Source organism: Benincasa hispida, chromosome 1 (assembly GCF_009727055.1).
Source record: "Benincasa hispida cultivar B227 chromosome 1, ASM972705v1, whole genome shotgun sequence".
Lineage (NCBI taxonomy): Eukaryota > Viridiplantae > Streptophyta > Magnoliopsida > Cucurbitales > Cucurbitaceae > Benincasa > Benincasa hispida.
In genome coordinates this window covers 62,925,616-62,944,225 of record NC_052349.1, presented here as the reverse complement: position 1 = coordinate 62,944,225, position 18,610 = coordinate 62,925,616, and the positions used below count along the sequence as shown (strand labels likewise).

General features: G+C 30.1%; 2 protein-coding genes across 2 annotated transcripts; both read right to left on the bottom strand.

Moving 5' to 3' along the window:
- Window positions 1-10,286: 10,286 nt before the first annotated feature.
- On the bottom strand, window positions 10,287-13,803 carry LOC120067770 (light-harvesting complex-like protein 3 isotype 1, chloroplastic). Its single transcript, XM_039019351.1, has 3 exons — window positions 13,470-13,803; window positions 12,383-12,520; window positions 10,287-10,560 (listed from the first exon to the last, which is right to left on the bottom strand). Exons 1-3 carry the CDS (start codon window positions 13,765-13,767, stop codon window positions 10,325-10,327), a joined length of 672 nt encoding a protein of 223 aa, XP_038875279.1. The 5' UTR covers window positions 13,768-13,803; the 3' UTR covers window positions 10,287-10,324.
- A 1,193-nt stretch (window positions 13,804-14,996) lies between these two features.
- LOC120071931 (glutamate dehydrogenase 2) lies at window positions 14,997-18,610 on the bottom strand. Its single transcript, XM_039024371.1, has 9 exons — window positions 18,301-18,610; window positions 18,076-18,189; window positions 16,913-17,134; window positions 16,693-16,767; window positions 16,484-16,600; window positions 16,142-16,392; window positions 15,948-16,023; window positions 15,750-15,836; window positions 14,997-15,412 (listed from the first exon to the last, which is right to left on the bottom strand). Exons 1-9 carry the CDS (start codon window positions 18,406-18,408, stop codon window positions 15,227-15,229), a joined length of 1,236 nt encoding a protein of 411 aa, XP_038880299.1. The 5' UTR covers window positions 18,409-18,610; the 3' UTR covers window positions 14,997-15,226.

Genomic DNA, 18,610 nt, shown 5'->3' with positions numbered 1-18,610 from the left:
TGATCACTACTGTAATCTTGTGAATAGTTTTGTTTCAATATATACGTAAAAGGTAAAAAAAAAAAAAATAAACAAATAAATAAATGAATGAAACAGGTAAGTTGATCACATGTCCTTAATAAATATGATTGAGAAAAGAAAATTGAAACTATTTCAAAGATAATTTCCCAGCTAAGTCTAAATTTTTCCAAAACGTGTAACTTAATTAATGTACAAAAATATTTAGAAATTACTTTTAGTCGAGTAAAAACACTTTTATGGAGATCACATGTATTTTTTTAAAAATAAATGTGTGTTCAAATATTCATATAATTAAATTTATATTAACTCATCAATTTAATATTTTGAGTTGATTGGTGATATAACACATGGTATCAAAGTAGAATGTCCTATATATGGTCAAAACTCTATAATGTGATTTCCTCTCCCCAATTAAAAAGAAGCGTGCTAAAGTTATTGATATAATTAAATTTTGCATAAGTTTTTCAAATGGTGATTTAAATTTTTAAAAAGTTAGACATTGTATGTATGAATGCAACAATCGTACATGTTACCGTGTGTTCATATTTTAAAAAAAAAAAGTATAATGGTATGATTTTGATGAAAAATGTCAAGTAGCTAAAAGAAAGGTAGGATTCTTATATATTAAAATAAATCTAAGAATTAATAATGAGAATGAGTTATATTATTCTTAACTCATAGAGTTTAGAGAAGTTTCAGTTTATCACCTTGAATTTAAGAACAAGTTCTTTTCTTTACATCAGAATGAATGACGAAGAGAATTATAAGGTAATTAATATATTTAAGTTTAAACATAGTTGATAATTTAGATGATGAACGTTTAATTAGTATTTTATAATTAATTAGTTAATAGTCACTTTGAGGTCATAATAAGAAACTTTTGAAGATCCATTTGAAATAGAACATTATTCTTAGCGAGTGTTCTCTCTCAATCTTATAAACTTTTGGCTATGGACGTGACTTGACCTAATACTTTCCACTCGTTGCAATTTATTTTATATTATTTATATATTTATTTGTTGCATAAGATTTGGGAGTCCCAAATATTAGATATTCACATCAACCCAAAGAAAATATCATGTTACACAAAAATATCTTGTTACACAAAGAGGAAGGGGCAAAAGGAATAGAGCACTAGAAATGTTGAGAATGTAGGGCACAATATTTGCAATTATGGTCAGAGAAAACACATGCCAAAAGGGGCTTGGGTGCCCTATTCAGTTGGTCCCAACTCCCAACTTCCAAGAAATATCTAAAAGGAAAAAAATAATAAATTAAAATAAATAAATAAATGTAGAAAATATGTCAAATTATTTATAGAAATAACAAAAAAGATATTGATACACATTGATAAATTTTTATCAGCGTCTATCTGTAATAGAAACTAATAAAAGTCTAAAATGATTAAATTTTACTATTTTATATAAATAATTTTTCTTATTTTTCCATTTTTAGAAATATAATGTAATATTATTTTTTAAGGGCTAAATCCATGTGGGTGTCCTCTAAATCCATCCACTTGACCCATTTTCTCAACCCATTAAGTGGGGTCCATTACCCTCTAACACATGGCAAGTGCAATTTGCAAATTGAGCACATTTTGAGCCTTCCTTTTAATGGGCCCAATTCATTTGCATTTCAAACAATAACTTGAGTTCCATTATGGCCCAAATCCATGTGCAATAGTATTCCAATTATTTCCTTCAATTCTTATATTTTTTATTTCAAAATAAAATAGATAGGGGAAAATTAAATATCTTTTTGGTCACTCAATTTTGGATAAAGTTGATTCTTAGATTTTAAAATATTGTATTTTTTAGTTTAGTTTCCATTACGTCCTTAGATTTCAAAATACTATATTTTTCATCTTTAAATTTTGAGTTTAGTTTTTATTTGGTCATATTTTACATTTTTACTTTCGAGTTATTTGATTGGTGGATCAAGTAATGAGTGTAAGGGTAAAAAATAAATTATTTTCTAACTTTTTTTTAATGTTTTTTACTTTTATATAAATATTGTTTCAATATTAACCAAGTTTTTAAAGTCAAAATAAACCTAAACATGGTGACATCATAAGTTTTTTAAATGCACAACAAGTGGAGATATGAAAATTTGAACCTCCAATCTTAAGAAAAAGTGTACAAATCAATAACCGTTGAGTTGTACCAACTTTGGTACGTAAAAGTTGCAAGTTAGGGTAATAAAAGTGCTTTAAATTGATGTGTTATGCTATATCATTTTACAATAAAGGGTCCTTGTTGTGACCTTCTCATGCATAAGAGCAGCCATAAAATCTATTTCAGAACTGAAGTATTAAGGAGAGAATTATCTATACTACCTCTATTTATTGTTTGTCATAATAGTATCATTTAAGAATAATGTGAGTTCATAAAATAAATTGATAATAAATTAATATATCATTTAATAACGTGTTAAATTATGAATAAGAGTAATAGATACTTCTACGGTGAACAATGCTATGATTTTGACCTTTTAATGATTGATAGTCTACTAATTTAATTGTCTTTATCAAATGACACATTATGAAAGTATGAGAAAGAACAAAAGGTTAAGGCATACACGGCCCACAAAAAGGTAAAGCTTCCAATTCTCACACTCCAAATGTAGTTCAACTAAAAAAAATTAAAGCTCACTAACCCCATGTTTGCATATTTGTAATGAATTTTAGTGTAATCTAATGAAATTTTATTCATAGATCAATCATATTAGATGTTCGTGATTGCTAGAAAGTGCATATCGTAGTGAAATTTCATTGATAGAGCAGCATATCATTTAACTTCTCAAACAAATAAACAATATAATCTGGTATTTCGTGATTGCTATTAACCTTCACTATGGTAGCTCTGTATTTTTTTTAATTAGTACAATAAATGTGGAATAGAGGATTTGAACTTTCAACCTTAAGAAAAGGAATACATGTCAATTATCATTGATTTATATGATTATGTTGGCCTATGTAATTGTGTATGTTTCTTCCTTAATTTTGTCGATCTCTACAAATATCGACGTAAGGAATATAATTTATTTTACAAGGAACGCAGTATTAATGCAAGTTTTTTAGCTCAACAATAGAGGGAAGTGAAAGTAGCTCAAATTAATTGAAACAATGCAACTTAATTTACGTACTGATGTGTATGTCGCACCTATACATTTTTAAAAAAATGTTTTTAGAAGTACTGATAAGGTAGTAAGTTTCATGTTTTGAAATTTCTATTATTATATAATCCCCATTTTTAGTTTATGAATTTTCAATAAATCTTAAATTAATCTCTCAAAGTTAATTTTTATCGAAATTAGTTAAATAATAATAATAACTTGGATGCAAGAAAATAAAAAATATGTGAATATGTTTTCAAAATTTATAGTTAAAATGCTAATAGATAACAAAATAATAATGATAATAATAATCAACAATAAATTAACAGTGGGACTGTGGACTAAATTTTTTGGGAATGTCCTAAAACTTGCAGTTCGTAAATATTAGAAACATATTATATTTATTAATAAAAGTATTGTTGAGTTATTCATTCAATAAAATATCATTGATATTGCATTCTATTATAAAAATACAATAAACGAATTCATGGCTATAATATGAATACTTTAACTTTGTGGATCAAGTTTTAGTATATAGCTGAAATGGTCTATAAGTATATGGATAAGATTGGATATCTCATCCTGGTGATAGTATTGGATGCAGCCCACTTTGTATACTGATATAATTCATGTGGAGACATGCGAGTGGAGGCATCCTATGCAAATGATGTTTACATAAGACTGGACCACGAAATAGTTACTTTTCTTTATAACGACCGTTTATTGTTAAAACTGATTATTTCACATTTGATGACTTAGGGAAAATCGATTTTAATCCTAAGCTAACTATGAACTCCTATTTATTCGAAATTATCCTTTGATCTGCAAAAGTGAGAGTAGTTCAACAGTACTGCTCAATAAGCCTCCCATTTTGTGGACAAGACCGGATAGATAATGGGGACATGGTCTATAAGATGGAATTCACTTCTACCCAATTTAGAGTTAGCAAATAGGTTGTTCGACTCTTGGTTTTGAACAAAGGAGACCCACCCTTGCTTTCAGAGCCGAGAGGAATATGGTTTATTAGTTGAACTATAAACCAATTGTTCGATAGAGAATCAAAGGAGCTTAAGGAGCAAGATGTATTTACAGGGGTAAAATGGTAATTTTGAACTGGTTGTAAATATGAACAACCTATGAAGGGTCAACTTACTGATTATGGTTAAAGTGGATAAAAATATATCTCAGAGTGCAACTATCAAGCTATGGTGGTGTGTCTTGATAGTTAATGAATATTGATTAATTCAGGTCTAAAAAGTTTAGTCAATTAATCTCAAATCGTTGGAGCTCATGATCTATGAGTCCATTAGGTCTCTCTACTAGCTCGTAAAATTACTCCTTGACTAGTGAATTGCATGTTTTTTGAAACGTTCAAAATCGAAATTAAGGTTTTGAATTTAAAACGTTCAAATTAAATTTAGGGTTTGGTTAGTTAATTATATTTGATATAATTAAACGTTTAATTTATCAAAATTAAATGTAAATTGGAGAGATTAAAGTATTTAAATATTAATTTAAACATCGGATAACATGAACAGGATTCATGTATAAATTAGTTGTTTGATTAATTTAATATTAAATTATTAATTAATTATTTATTTATTTAAATAAAAGATTCAAGTTTGATATTAAAGATTTTCAATTCTTCTCTTAATTACAAATCCTTTCCTTTTCTATTTTTATTCAATCTCCACCCTTCATTTGCAATCATATCCAATTACCAAAATTTATCACCCTCGCCTATAAATTCAATTGATTTTACTCTTCATTGATACACCAAAAACTATCAAGTCTTAAGCTCTCAATTCTCTCTACTCTCAAATTCTTGTCATCTTTGCTCCTAAATTGGCCTAGAGTTATTTTTGTGAGTTTTTTTAGTGCTCAACTTGTGTATTTAGCCTTCAAGAGGTAATATTGTGAGGTTTTCTTTTAATTTTTGGGAATTGTATTAAGGTGTGGGTACACTTTGGGTTGTGAGAAAAAAAAATTGGTTTGATCCTGAACCAGTAAAAAGGATCTTGGGTTTCTCTTTAACCTAAAAAAAGGGTCGTATGCCGGTTTGGTCCTCACCTACAAGAGGATCACTTAATGAAATACCCAAGAATGAGTCTTAGAGAGTGGAGTAGGCAATTTGCCGAACCATTGGTGTTTTCTCTTCCTCTCTCTTTTATTTCTGGTTTTCAATTTTTTGCTTCTTGTCTTAGTTATTTTTTAATCTTTCCTAATTGCATGATTTAATTTTTAGTGTGTTATTTAAATTATCCTTGATTAAATTGTCTTTAAATTTGAAGTTATCATAGCTTGCATGATTTAAGTTTTGTCTTGCATAAATTTTCTTTAATCAAATTAGTGGGTTAACTTTATTGAACATTGTTTGAAGATAAAATTATTTTTTAAAAATTGGTAGTCAACCCTATTCACCCCTCTAATGTTGCCTTTAGATCCTACAATTGGTATCAGAGCGGGTAGCTCGGTTTTCTTATTTCAAAAAGGTTTTGTAATTTTTTTTCTTGATTTTACATTCTATTTTTTTAATCTTATTAAATCTGAAATTTTTCTAATTTTTGCAAAAAGTTTGAAAAATTGAGTTTTAAAAGCCGTTTTCATTAGATTTTTTTTTTTTTTGAAAATTGGTTATTAAAACCATTATTTTTTTTCTACTTCTTAATCTTTGAAATCTTTTTGATTAAAATCTAAATTTTGGAAAAGTATTTCTCTTTATAAAAATCTTTAAAAAAAATTATTATATTCTCTTCCTTTTTCGAAAAACTTAATTGTCCGAGCTTATGGCAACTTCTGGAATAAATGGGTATGAATCTACCACTAGGCCACCTTTGTTTGATAGAAATAATTATGCATGGTGGAAAACTAGGATGATAATTTATTTGATTTCTATTGACTATAATCTATGGGAAATTGTTTAGTAGTTGTCATAAGCTCGAACAATTAAGTTTTTCGAAAAAAGAAGAGAATATAATAAAAAAAATTTAAAGATTTTTATAAAGAGAAATACTTTTCAAAATTTAGATTTTAACCAAAAAGATTTCAAAGATTAGGAAGTAGAAAAAACATAATGGTTTTAATAACCAATTTTCAAAAAAAAAAAAAATCTAATGAAAATGGTTTTTAAAACTCAATTTTTCAAACTTTTTGCAAAAATTAGAAAATTTTCAGATTTAATAAGATTAAAAAAACAGAATGTAAAATCAAGAAAAAAATTACAAAACCTTTTTGAAATAAGAAAACTGAGCTAGCCGCTCTTATACCAATTGTAGGATCTAAAGGCAACACTAGAGGGAGTGAATAGGGTTGACTACCAATTTAATCAAGGATAAATTTAAATACCACACTAAAAATTAAATCATGCAATTAGGAAAGATTAAAAAATAACTAATACAAGAGCAAAAAATTGAAAACCAGAAATAAAAGAGAGAGAGGAAGAGAAAACACCAGTGGTTCGGCAAATTGCCTACTCCCTCTTTTTCTTAGGCTAAAGAAAAACCCAATATCTTTTTACTGGTTCAGGATCAAATCAAATTCTTTTTCTCACAACCCAAGGTGTACCCACACCTTAATACAATTCCCAAAAATTAAAAGAAAACCTCACAATATTACCTCTTGAAGGCTAAATACACAAGTTGAGCACTAAAAAAAACTCACAAAAATAACTCTAGGCCAATTTAGGAACAAGGAGGACAAGAATATGAGAGTAGAGAGAATTGAAAGCTTAAGACTTGATAGCTTTTGGTGTGTCAATGAAGAGTAAAATCAAATTGAATTTATAGACAAGGGGGATAAATTTTGGCCATTGGATATGATTGCAAATGAAGGGTGGAGATTGAATAAAAATAGAAAAAGAAAGGATTTGTAATTAAGAGAGGACTTGAAAAATTAGAATTATTGAGATTTGGAGAATAAAAAATGATTTGAAGGATAACAATTTAGGAAGAAAATCAAATTTGAAAAGGCTGAAAAATCTTAAACTGCGCCACGTGTCGCCATACTATTGATCCGCGTGTCAATTAACGATTTCTCCTCCTTTTCCCTTTTTTTTAATATCAGCTGCCACTTGTCATTATTTTATTCGTCCATGATCGCCACGTCAGCTGCCACGTCATCAAAATTGACCGTTTTGTGCCACGTCAACAAGGTGCCACGTGTCACTGCCACGTCGGATTTCCTCTCCAATATTCTTTTGCTTATAACTTTCTCGTTTGAACTTCAATTTGAGCTATTCAAATTGCGTTGGAATCGTCTTTTCGAGCTCTACAAGATAGTAACTCTGAAACATTGAAAATATTAGTACAAAAACTCTGAGTTTGTTATCATCAAAATACTTGGTTTGATTGAAGCCTTAAAGCTAACAATTAAATTATTTATTTATTTATTTATTTAAATAAAAGATTTTCAATTTTGTAAATTCAAAATCTAGTTTTGAATTTTGTTTAAATTTAATTTTGATAGAAAATTAAATTAAATTAAATTGAATTTTGCAAAATTTGAAAATTAGGTTGAGTTAGTTGAAAAATCCAAATTTTGTTGGATTAATCCACTAACCTATAGGAATGTATCAGCAACAGCGAAAGCAACCAGAATCATTTAAGTACTCTAATTCATTAGTTTTGGCAAAATATAAAGCATTCTCTTGCAGAAACAAGTGAGTTTTTTTACATACCTTTGTAGAACTTATTCAATACTCGATCTCCAGCTGCAATCTTCTCCAAATCTCGTTGTAGACCACCTTAAGATCGTCCTCACTATTCTCTTAGTGCTCTAGATTGAGTTGTGGGACTCAAAACAAGTTTGAATCAAGGGATTATGGAGAGTTGCTCACAGTAGCAATCTTGTTGAAGAACACTTTCTTCACCACGAATTTTCAGCTAAAATTCTCTTGATTGCATGCCCAAAAATTCACTCCGAACTCTTCAATATATTGCAGACTATCATGCAAGGAAGAGAGTTGCATGAGTTGCAGCTCATACTTGGAGTAACACAAGGCAATGGTGATGGATCTTGTGTGAGCAAGTAGATGATGGATAATGGAAAAACTTGCTTTTCCATTTGTGCATTATGCTAACTTTTCAATTTCTATCAAAATCAATCTCAAAATCAATTTTGATTTTAAAACTGAAATTTTTATTGATTTTATAAAATTAATTTTTAAATAATACTATTTAATTTAATATCAAATATTAAATTAATTTTAACACATACCCATCTTTATATATTTAAATATAAGCTCTCCTATTCCATTTAATTCTAAAATTAAACACGCAATTATATCTCATATAACTACAAATTCCCTTAATTCTAATTTGAATATTTCAAATTAACTTATCACGCTACTCTAGAGCTAATCCATTACGAGCTAGTAGGGGGACTTCGCGGACCTACAAATCATGGGCTCCAACGATCCAAGATTAATTGGCTAAACTCATTAGACCAAATTAAGCCCAATTCGTTAACTAATGAGTCACTCCACTAAAGCCCATAGTTGTACTCCCCTCACTGTAGATATATTATGTGCACATAATTAACCATAATTAGTAAATCGACCTTTCACGGGTTATTCGTAATAACAGTTGGGTCAAATATCGGTTTTACCCCCGAGATTACGTCTTATTCCTCAAGTTTCTACTGATCCTCTAATGAACAACTGGTTTGTGATCCAATCATTAAACCAAACTTTCTTAGACCAGTGAGAGGGTGGGGCCTCTTGTTCAAGACCTGGATTCAGTACTTGAGAGAACAACATTTCTTTTATCCCTAAATCAGGTAGGCATGAACTCTGTCTTGCACCTTATGTCCCTAGCTATCTATTAGGTCTTACCCCTGAAATGGGAGACTTATTGAGTCGGCGCTGTTGAGCCAACCCTCACCTATGCAAATCTAAGGATAACCCCGAGTAAACAGGAGTTCATAGTTAACTCGAGATTAAGATCGAGTTAACTAGGTCATATAAGTGAAATAGTCAGTCTTATACAGTAAACAGCGTTATAAAGTAAGAGTGACTTATTTCTTGGTCCGATCTTATGGAAACTCATTGCATAGGACGCTCCCACTTCTCATGTCATAACATGTATGAATTAGGATCACATCGTATGTAGCACTTTACAACTCTTTGTAACAACTACAGAGTAGGCCGCATTCAATAGTGTTACCAGAATAAGGTACCCAACCTTATTCATGTACTATAGATCATTTTGACTATCTACTCGAACCTGATCCACTCTTATATCTCCACATAAAGTTCAAGTACTCATGTAATAGTCATGGGTTTTAGTTTATTGGATTTAGACTTTCCTGTATACAATTTATAAAATCAATAATAAGTATATTGATTATAGAAAATGTTTATCATTTTACAAACTGCGAGTTTTATGCCATAAAACCCAACATAACCAACACTTAGTCCACCCACTTAATACTGATTGAAGTGTCAGTCAGCTGATTAAGTGAGTGGTTGCATGTTTAAACAACTTAAATACTTCATTTTTCAGATTGGAAGAGGGTCATGCAATTTGAATTTTTTAAATTCTCCACCTTGTCTTAAAACCCTCCTTTTCCCTTACCAAATTGACCTCAATCTAAGATTTCACCTCTCAATCCAAGTTAGAGGATAGTACAAAAGATCATTGTAGTGGTCTACTGGTGATTTGGAGACTCAAATCGTGGAGAGGAGCAAGAATTTCAGTGGTTCTTCAAAGGTATTGTATTCTTGAAACCCTCTTCCTTGAAATCAGTTTTTTTGCATACTTTTAAACTCAAATTAAGTGTAATTAGAGTGCTTATTGATTCTAATTTCTTCCGTTGCATGTATATTTACTCTATCAAATTTAATATCTATTTAAAATACATGCATGGATTAAAGCATATATGTTTACTCTATCAAATTTAAATTTATTTAAAATACATGCATGGATTAAAATTAGACAATTAGAACGTAAAAGTATAGAAACTAAGATTGTACAAACTTCAAAGTATAGAAACCAAAATGATATTTAACTTTTTGTTTTCATTCTCTGTAGAAAATTTAGTTCTTAAAAGAAAGTAATAAAGTTTAAGACAAAAGGATATGAAAATAAAAGAGATCATATAGTTAAGTAACAAGTCTAACTTTTAGAAATATTCAAAGAAAAAAAAATTACTATCAAACAAGATTTAAATACCCTTTTCTTGAATAGAACTAATTTTCATTTTGGTTTTGCCATGAAGTTTGCCATTGCTTGTCATAAAGGGTGGCTTCTTCAGCTATGTTTCTTAAGCTCTCAATATCTTCAGTTTGCCTGAACAGCAACACACCAATGACGGTAAAAAAAAGAGCTGCTTTGCATATGAAATTCCCACTTTGCCCAACTATTCCAATTCCTGTTAATGCATCCACTATATAGGCCATGAAAAACCCTATCATGGCTGCCCTACCTTCACCAACAAACAAACACATTTATTAACTAAGACATTAATGTTTCATTAGAAATAATCTCAAAGTTCGAAACTTTTATTCCTCCTAGCTTATACCCAACCTGAGGATAGCGTAGTAGACAGTCGTGTATCTTAAAAAGGCTAAATTATAAAAAATGCTCCTGAAATTTACACATTGGGTCAAAAATGCCCCTCAAGTTTTAAAAGTTGCAAAATTAGCCTTAAACTTCCAAAATGAGTTCAAAAATACCCTTGGTGTTATTTTTGGACGAAAAACATTAAAGTTTTGTTTCAAAAATACCTTTGAACTTTCAAAAGTTTCAAAAATACCCTTAAACTTTTTTTAAAAAAAAAAGTTAAAAAATATCCTTTCTGTTATATGAACAGAAATGTTGATACTGTCCTACCTCTCTATTTTCCATCTTTTTCTCCCCTCCCTTCTTCAATACACTCTTTCTTCCCTTTTTGTTAACTATTTGAACATTTGTTTATCTAAAATAAATAGGTAAATAAAATTGCACACTTTAATTAAGGTATATGAACTATAATAAGAAAAAAGATCATAAATAAAGCACCAAATGATTTTAAGACTTGTATATTATAACAAAATTGTACGATAGTACTTGTGTGTGGGTTAATAGCTAAATACTTTTCGATTTTTGTATATTTTAAGAGGATGTTTGATTTTGGAATTTTATGAGATTTTATGTTTTAACTTAGAATTTTGGTTTTTACTTTGGTTGTTGAGAAAATTGGTGTAAGCTAAAAATTGGAAAATTAAGAGAAATATGAGAGTATTTATATGAAAAAAATGAGGATATCCCTATAATTTGTTTCAAAATTGGTTTTTTTCGAACGTAAGAGAACTTCAAATAAATTGATCATCATATTAATATTATTAGGAGCATTTTTTTTACTTATTTTTTTTTTATTTTTAAAATTATTTTTTCTCACGAGGAATTAACGGTTTCTGTTCAAATATTAATGGTTGAGGTATTTTTAGAACTTTGAAAGTTCAGAGGTATTTTTTAAATAAAATTTTAACTGTTTCCATCCAAAACTAATGGCAAGGGTCTTTTTTGAATTATTTTTTAAAGTTTAAGGATATTTTTGAAACTTTTGAAATTTCAGAGATATTTTTGACACAAAGTATAAAATTCAGGGACATTTTTTATAATCCTACCTAAAAATTTTGATGTGGTTCAATCTCATCTCCAATACAGTGATGGTTGAAAAGAAAACTCTAACCTCTCGTAATATTTGAATTCTAATACAAGGAGAGAGAGAGGGATGTGAATTTTAATTTTTAAATATTTATAGATAAAAATATGGGTAATTATTTTTAACGAAAACTGCTAAAATAATTTTAAATATAGCAAAACGTCACTGTCTATTACTAATAGTGATATTTTGTTATATTTGTAAATAAGTTGGATTATTTTCCTATATTTGAAAATATTCATAAAAATATATTATAATATAAAAGAGAAAAGTATATCAAATAATTCTAAACGTCTAAGTAATTCTCAATTTAGTTCTTAATATTTTAAATTCTCGTGTTTTTCCCTTCACAGTTTTAACATATTTTTTTTTTAACATAATGATATAATTTAATTTAGAATTTTTAATGTAATAAAGATAAATTAAAGAATTTTAAAACATTAAACAAAAAATAAAAAAATTACTTAAAAGAGCTGGAAATTACTTCAAAATACCTAGCCTAGTTATAAGAGAAATTCAAAAATTAAAATTCACTTCTTAAAATAAAAATATATATATATTAAAAAATAAATTGATTATCAAACTCGATGTTGTTGAATACCGTTAAGTAATTCGGCTTGTGGAAGGTAAGACTTGGTAAGCCATGCCCACCAAGGTATGACGGAGCTTCTAAAGAGGACTGGTTCTTGATTTGTAGCTGCTTCCGGATATAATTCAAGAAACTTCCTCCTCTTTGCTTCTACATTAATTTATCATTAACATTAATCCGAACTTCTAATTTAAGAAGTGTAAGTAATTCGCACTTTCGTTAAATTCATAAAGATAAATGTAATCTAAAATGCACTAAATTATTTTTTTTAATAAGAAAAGAAGATTAATGGTCTATGATATGTGAAATTGTCATTGAAAATTTAAAAGTTGATAAGTTATAAAAGAGATTTAATCATTTAATATATTGTTGATAAGATTATGGTTAAGAAAATACTTTTTGGTCTCTTACTTTTTGTGGTCTATATGTACTTTACAACAATTTTTTTTTAATAAAACAACCTTGAGAATGGAAGTTTGAACCATCAACCTCTAGTGAGCAAAGATATGTCAATTATTATTGAACTAAATTCACTTTGACTAGTTATTATACTCTTGTAGTGATTCTGACAATTTAAGTGTCAATTTTTATTATATGACTACTTAACCCTTATAACTTATAAATGCTTCTAGACCCTAATCAATTTATCAATTTTGTGTATGTAAGATATCTTATTAAATTTTAATAATATTTTTCACGATAGGAACTAAATTATTACAAATTTTAAAGTATAAAAACTATATATGTGTATATGTATGTATGTATATATGAAAATTTTCACAGATAGAAAAAATGTCAAACTATTTACAGAAATAGGAAAAAAAAATACTGATAGACACTGATAAACCTCTATCAACGTCTATCAATAATAGACTTCAATTAGTTTTCAGACTTCTATCGACATCTATCAAAGGAGATTAAAATTTTGATATTTTGTGTAAATAGTTTTTTTTATTTTTGAAAATTTTCTATATATATATTAAAATTGATGGACTAAATTGTTAGAAAAATAAAAGTGTATAAACTAAATTTCAATTAGTAGCTAGACATTTAGGTTGCGAAAGTGTTTTTTTAACTTTACAAAAATGATAGCACTCACCTGCAACAATGACACCTTCCCAATCCATCTTACCATTCTTTACAAACATATTGAGATCCCAAGTCCCATTTTTCCATCTCTTATCTGTGAACTTTTCACCATGGTTCCAATCATCATTATCTTCCTCTACTTTCTCCCTAGCTGATGCAACATTTCCATGACGTTCCACAGCACCGACACCATCTCGGTCCCCGACGTCGAGAGTACTAATTACCTTTTGCGTCGGGTTTTTCTTCACGAAGACATGATTTGAAGTGGATGCTCTTGGCAATGAGGCAGAAATAGCAATCGAAGCCATTGTATTTGAGATTTCTAAGCTCTTTTTTTCTTATATATATATATATATATCATTTTATTTTGGGCTTCCTTTTGATGTTTTGGCTCTGTTTTTGTTCGTGGATGGTAATAATAAAGAGAGAAAGAAGTTGCCCATGCTGTGGTCATAAGAAAAGGCTTATCTTGTCAAAGGCCCATGTTTGCTTTGGCAGGTGAGGTTATGGGCATTTGGCCAAGCTGCTTGTGCTTTATCCCATGTCTTTGACAGCAATAATTTGATAATAACCAAAAGCCTAAGTTACCACTCTCCATCTTTTATATACTCTTTTCCTTAAAAACAACTTATCAATTCAATCTCTAAACTTTAACTGATAATGATTTAGGGGGTATTTGGGCCAAATAATTGGTTATTATAGTCCTAGGTTATTATAGTTGAGTTATAACAGTTTGTGTTTTAGTATATATTATTTTAGTTTGGGTTATAATAATATGTGTTTGACGGGTAAATTATTTTAGTTTGAGAAAGAAATAGTAAATACTATAGCAATGAATAAAAAAAATGATGAATATAAAATAGTAAATACTGTAGCAAATGAAATAGGGTCGAATGTAGCAAGAGGTAATTATTATAATCTTAGGAGTTTAGTTATTGAACTTGTAATAAATAGCGATTAATTTAGTCCATATACTTGACTTAATATTTCTTGTTAAAAATGTTATTAAGATTTAATGAAATTTCTTATACGTGTAGATTGATAAATTGATTGATGATCCTTTTTTTTTTTTTTTTGTAAACTATAAAGACTAAGCGGTTATGTAATAAAAGTTGACATTTAATTCTAAAGAGATTTTTCATGATAAGAACTAAATCATTACAAATTTCAAATTATAGAGACTAAATTGTTACTTATAAAGTCTAAAGACTAAATTGTTAAAAATTTGAAACTACATAGACTCATTGTTACCAAGTGAAGTTCAATGACAAATTTTTTTCTTCTATGAAAATTTATGGACCAAAAGTATTTTATAACCTTTCATTAATCTACAAATCAAGTAATTTGATATTAAGGTACCATTTTCTTTCTTAAAAGTCAAAGTTTCGAGTCTTACATTTGTTAAATAGATATATATTGAAGTGAAGGTCAATCAAAGACGTTTGAAATGAATTGAAGAAAGAAGAGACGCAAGCCAAGTAGGTTTGTGAAGTAGTAGAGATTAGAAATAAATAAAGGGAGAAGAAAAGTGAATCACTAATCAGAATTATTAAAATTTTATTGCTAGAATAATGTAACAACTAAGAATTGAGGCATTGTACAAACTACTATCAAAGTTTCAACAACTTATACTAATCCATCCTATGCTTCATAAGTTGAACAAAATCAAATCGAACAAAATGCTAATAAAACATAAAAATCCATCTTAAACTGCTTCCATGTTGATAAATAAGCTTCTCTTTGATACGACAATCATCAATCTATAAATTAAGCTTCCCAACCTCTAAGAAGCGTGGCACGTGCAACACGGTTTACACCTAACGTGAAAGCGCCCATCCGCAGGTTGCAGTCGTGGGTCTTGCACATGTTCTTTATGTTATGAAATGCTCTAGTCATGTACCTTTGTAGTTCATTGTTTACTTTGTCTTCATCCCACATGAAACCTTGAATGTTCTGCATATTCAAGTACAATAATGATATGTAAGTTAATGTTAAACTTGTTTGCACTATCTCTTATAATCAAGAATAACTATTTTGATTTTAGTTTTCTGTTTTTTAAAAATCATGTCTGCTTACTCTCAATCTTTTGATATGTTTTTCACATTTCTTACAAAATACATTTGAATTCAAAGCCAAATTTTAGTTAAGACTACTGTTTTTAGTTTCAAATTTTTGCTCGGATATTGAAAATGTTTTTGAATAGTAGGTAATAGAGCAATACAGTTTATAAGCTTAACTTTCAAAAACAGAAAACTATTAGGAGAAACAAGTTTTGTTTCGGTTTTGTTACCTGAACCCACTCAAAGTAGCTTACAGTCACTCCGCCAGCATTCGCATATATATCAGGTAGAATTACAACTCCCTTCTTAGATAGAATCTGCAACAATGGAGAATAAGAGATCAGAAACTAATCCTTGGTTGTTTATGAGTTCTATCTGTTTCCAGTTTCACTAAATAAAAAAGGGGTTATCACTTTTTTTCGCATTACCTCATCTGCTTCTGGATCTGTGGGGTGATTTGCTGCCTCAACTATGAACTTGGCTTTCACTGAACCAGCATTCTCCCTGCAAGAAAAACAATGGCACATTTATAACTATATAGCTATGGACATTTTAAGATCAATGTTTCAGGATCATCCTTCATGAGATTTGATTATAAAGAACAGAACAGAACAGAACAAACCTGTTTAGAACTCCACCTAAGGCACAAGGGATAAGAACATCGCAATCATGTACGAGTAGCTCGTTTGGATCCATACTGTCTCCACCTTCAAAGTTAACCAGGCTTCCAGTGGTTTCTTTATGCCTGTAAAGTTCTGGAATGTCGATACCATTTGGATTCGTTACAGCACCGGTGATATCACTTACTGCAACAACCTTTCCACCTTTCTCATGAATAAGCTTTGCTGCCCAATATCCCACATTTCCAAACCCCTACAATTTTTACAACAGTAAAAGGTCATTGTTCTGTAGAAAAGAAGGCAATATTCAAGTAGGAAAGCAGGCATGAAATAGTTTGAAGTACCTGAATAGCAAATGTCAGGTTCTTGATATGTTTTCCATGCTCAGCAAGTAAAGCCTCTGTTGCAAAAACAACACCACGTCCGGTTGCAGCTTCTCTTCCAAGTGATCCACCCAAATCCTTAAATTTTAAAGGTACAAAATTAGAGAGAGAGCAACAGAAAAAATTAAAAGTTTGGAAACTCATAGGATTTTAGTATCTTAGGGACTTACTATGGGCTTCCCAGTCACAACAGCCGGGGAGTGACCGTGAAATTTTGAGTATTCGTCCAAAATCCATGCCATAGTCTGCAAACATCACCTCAGAATATGAGATAAACTTGATAGAACTGGGAGTACTAAGTTTACAACCCAGAAAAAACTAGTACTTCCAAATCTAATTCAAGCATTAAAGTAAAAAACATGAATAAGCAGAATTCTGTGAAGTGTGAACCTGTGCATTTGTGCCCATATCAGGAGCTGGTACATCAGTATGAATTCCAATGAGATCGTGAATCTTTTGTGTAAAGACACGAGTCAAACGCTCAAGCTCGCTACTGCTTAACTCCCTTGGGTTGCAGCCAATGCCACCCTTTGCACCACCATATGGGATATCAGCAACAGCAGTTTTCCAGGTCATTAATTGAGCCAAAGCATTCACTTCGTCGGGATCAACCTGTATAGACGAACAATACATCTCAAATAACCAAAAAGAATAATGAAGTTCAAGTAACTATTTACAAATTCAATTCATAAGGTTTTTACATTTTGTGTCAACCACTTTAAACAAATCAACCAGACATGATGCTTTTTTTTTCATTTGATAAGGATACAATTAAGAGGAGAGAGATCTGAATCCTAGTACATAAAATCAATTAGAGGTTATAATCCATGGGCAAGATTCTTGCTTCGCATGTAACTTTAGTAATTAGAATTGCCAAAATCTGCCCGTGCAAAAATGCATATACGAGCGAACCTGAAAATAACTCGTATATGCCCTCGACCAAGAGGTCAGGTCAAACGTTCAAATTCTCACACCCCTACATGTTATATATGATGACATTGAACTAGACTGACTCCTAAAGCATTGATGCCAAAGGCTGGCATACTTTTTTACGACTATACATTTAATGGCCAAAAATTCTGAAGTGTACTTCTATGGCAATTTGCAATAGATTCGAATATTACCTGGCATTGTTTTACATTTTCGGAAAATGTTCTATAAACAAAATTGACATTAAAATCTCAGCTATGCCCTCTATTTTCATATCTAAATGCAAGCTATTTTTGTACTGAAAAATATACAAAACAAAAGGGTGGGTAAAAAAAACCATATCAGATACATGACATTGACATATTCGTAAATATTTGTGAAATGATGATCATCCTATTTACAAATTGGGTCTATTCTAGACCAGAATGGGCCGGCCCAATCTCATATTCTTGAATAATCAAGGGGAAAAAAAGGGGGGTCAGATTTCTAAATCAACAGTTTTTGCCTTTTGGCAATCACAGTTAGAACAACAGTTCATATCTAAATCCATCTTTAACTTTCGAGCTTAAACGACCGATTGCTATTCAAATTAAAAGGCAAGTACTGAAAAAGAGAATAAAAACCTCAGGATGGTATCTGATCCCCCCTTTCATGGGGCCACGAGCATTGTCATGTTGAACTCTGAACCCAACGTAAGACACCAAGCTTCCATCGTCTTTCGGAATCGTACACTCAACCTATTCACATTCAAGTTGCAAATCAACAAATTAAATTAACGGATCGATGAATCGTTTTTGGAAGAGAAAGCGATTTTGCCGAGAAACAAAGAAGAAAGAAAATCAAAACACCTTGATCTCTCTGAAGGGAATCAGAAGACTCTTCTCGAGCTTGGAGTCTAATCCGAGAATCCGAGCGGCATGGCGGAAATTTCTGTTGGTTGCAGCAAGAGCATTCATGGCTTTTAGTAGTAGAGAGGGAAATCTGAAACAGAGATTCTTGGTGAAAAATCAATGGGAGAAAATGGTGAAGAATGATGGAAAAAAATGAAAGGGATGAGAGGGAATTTTATAGGCTGCGATCTATGAATCTGAGACGAGTCCGATTAGGACAAAGAATCCCAATCCGCTAAGGAAGAGGAAGCTGAATTGGTGGAAATAA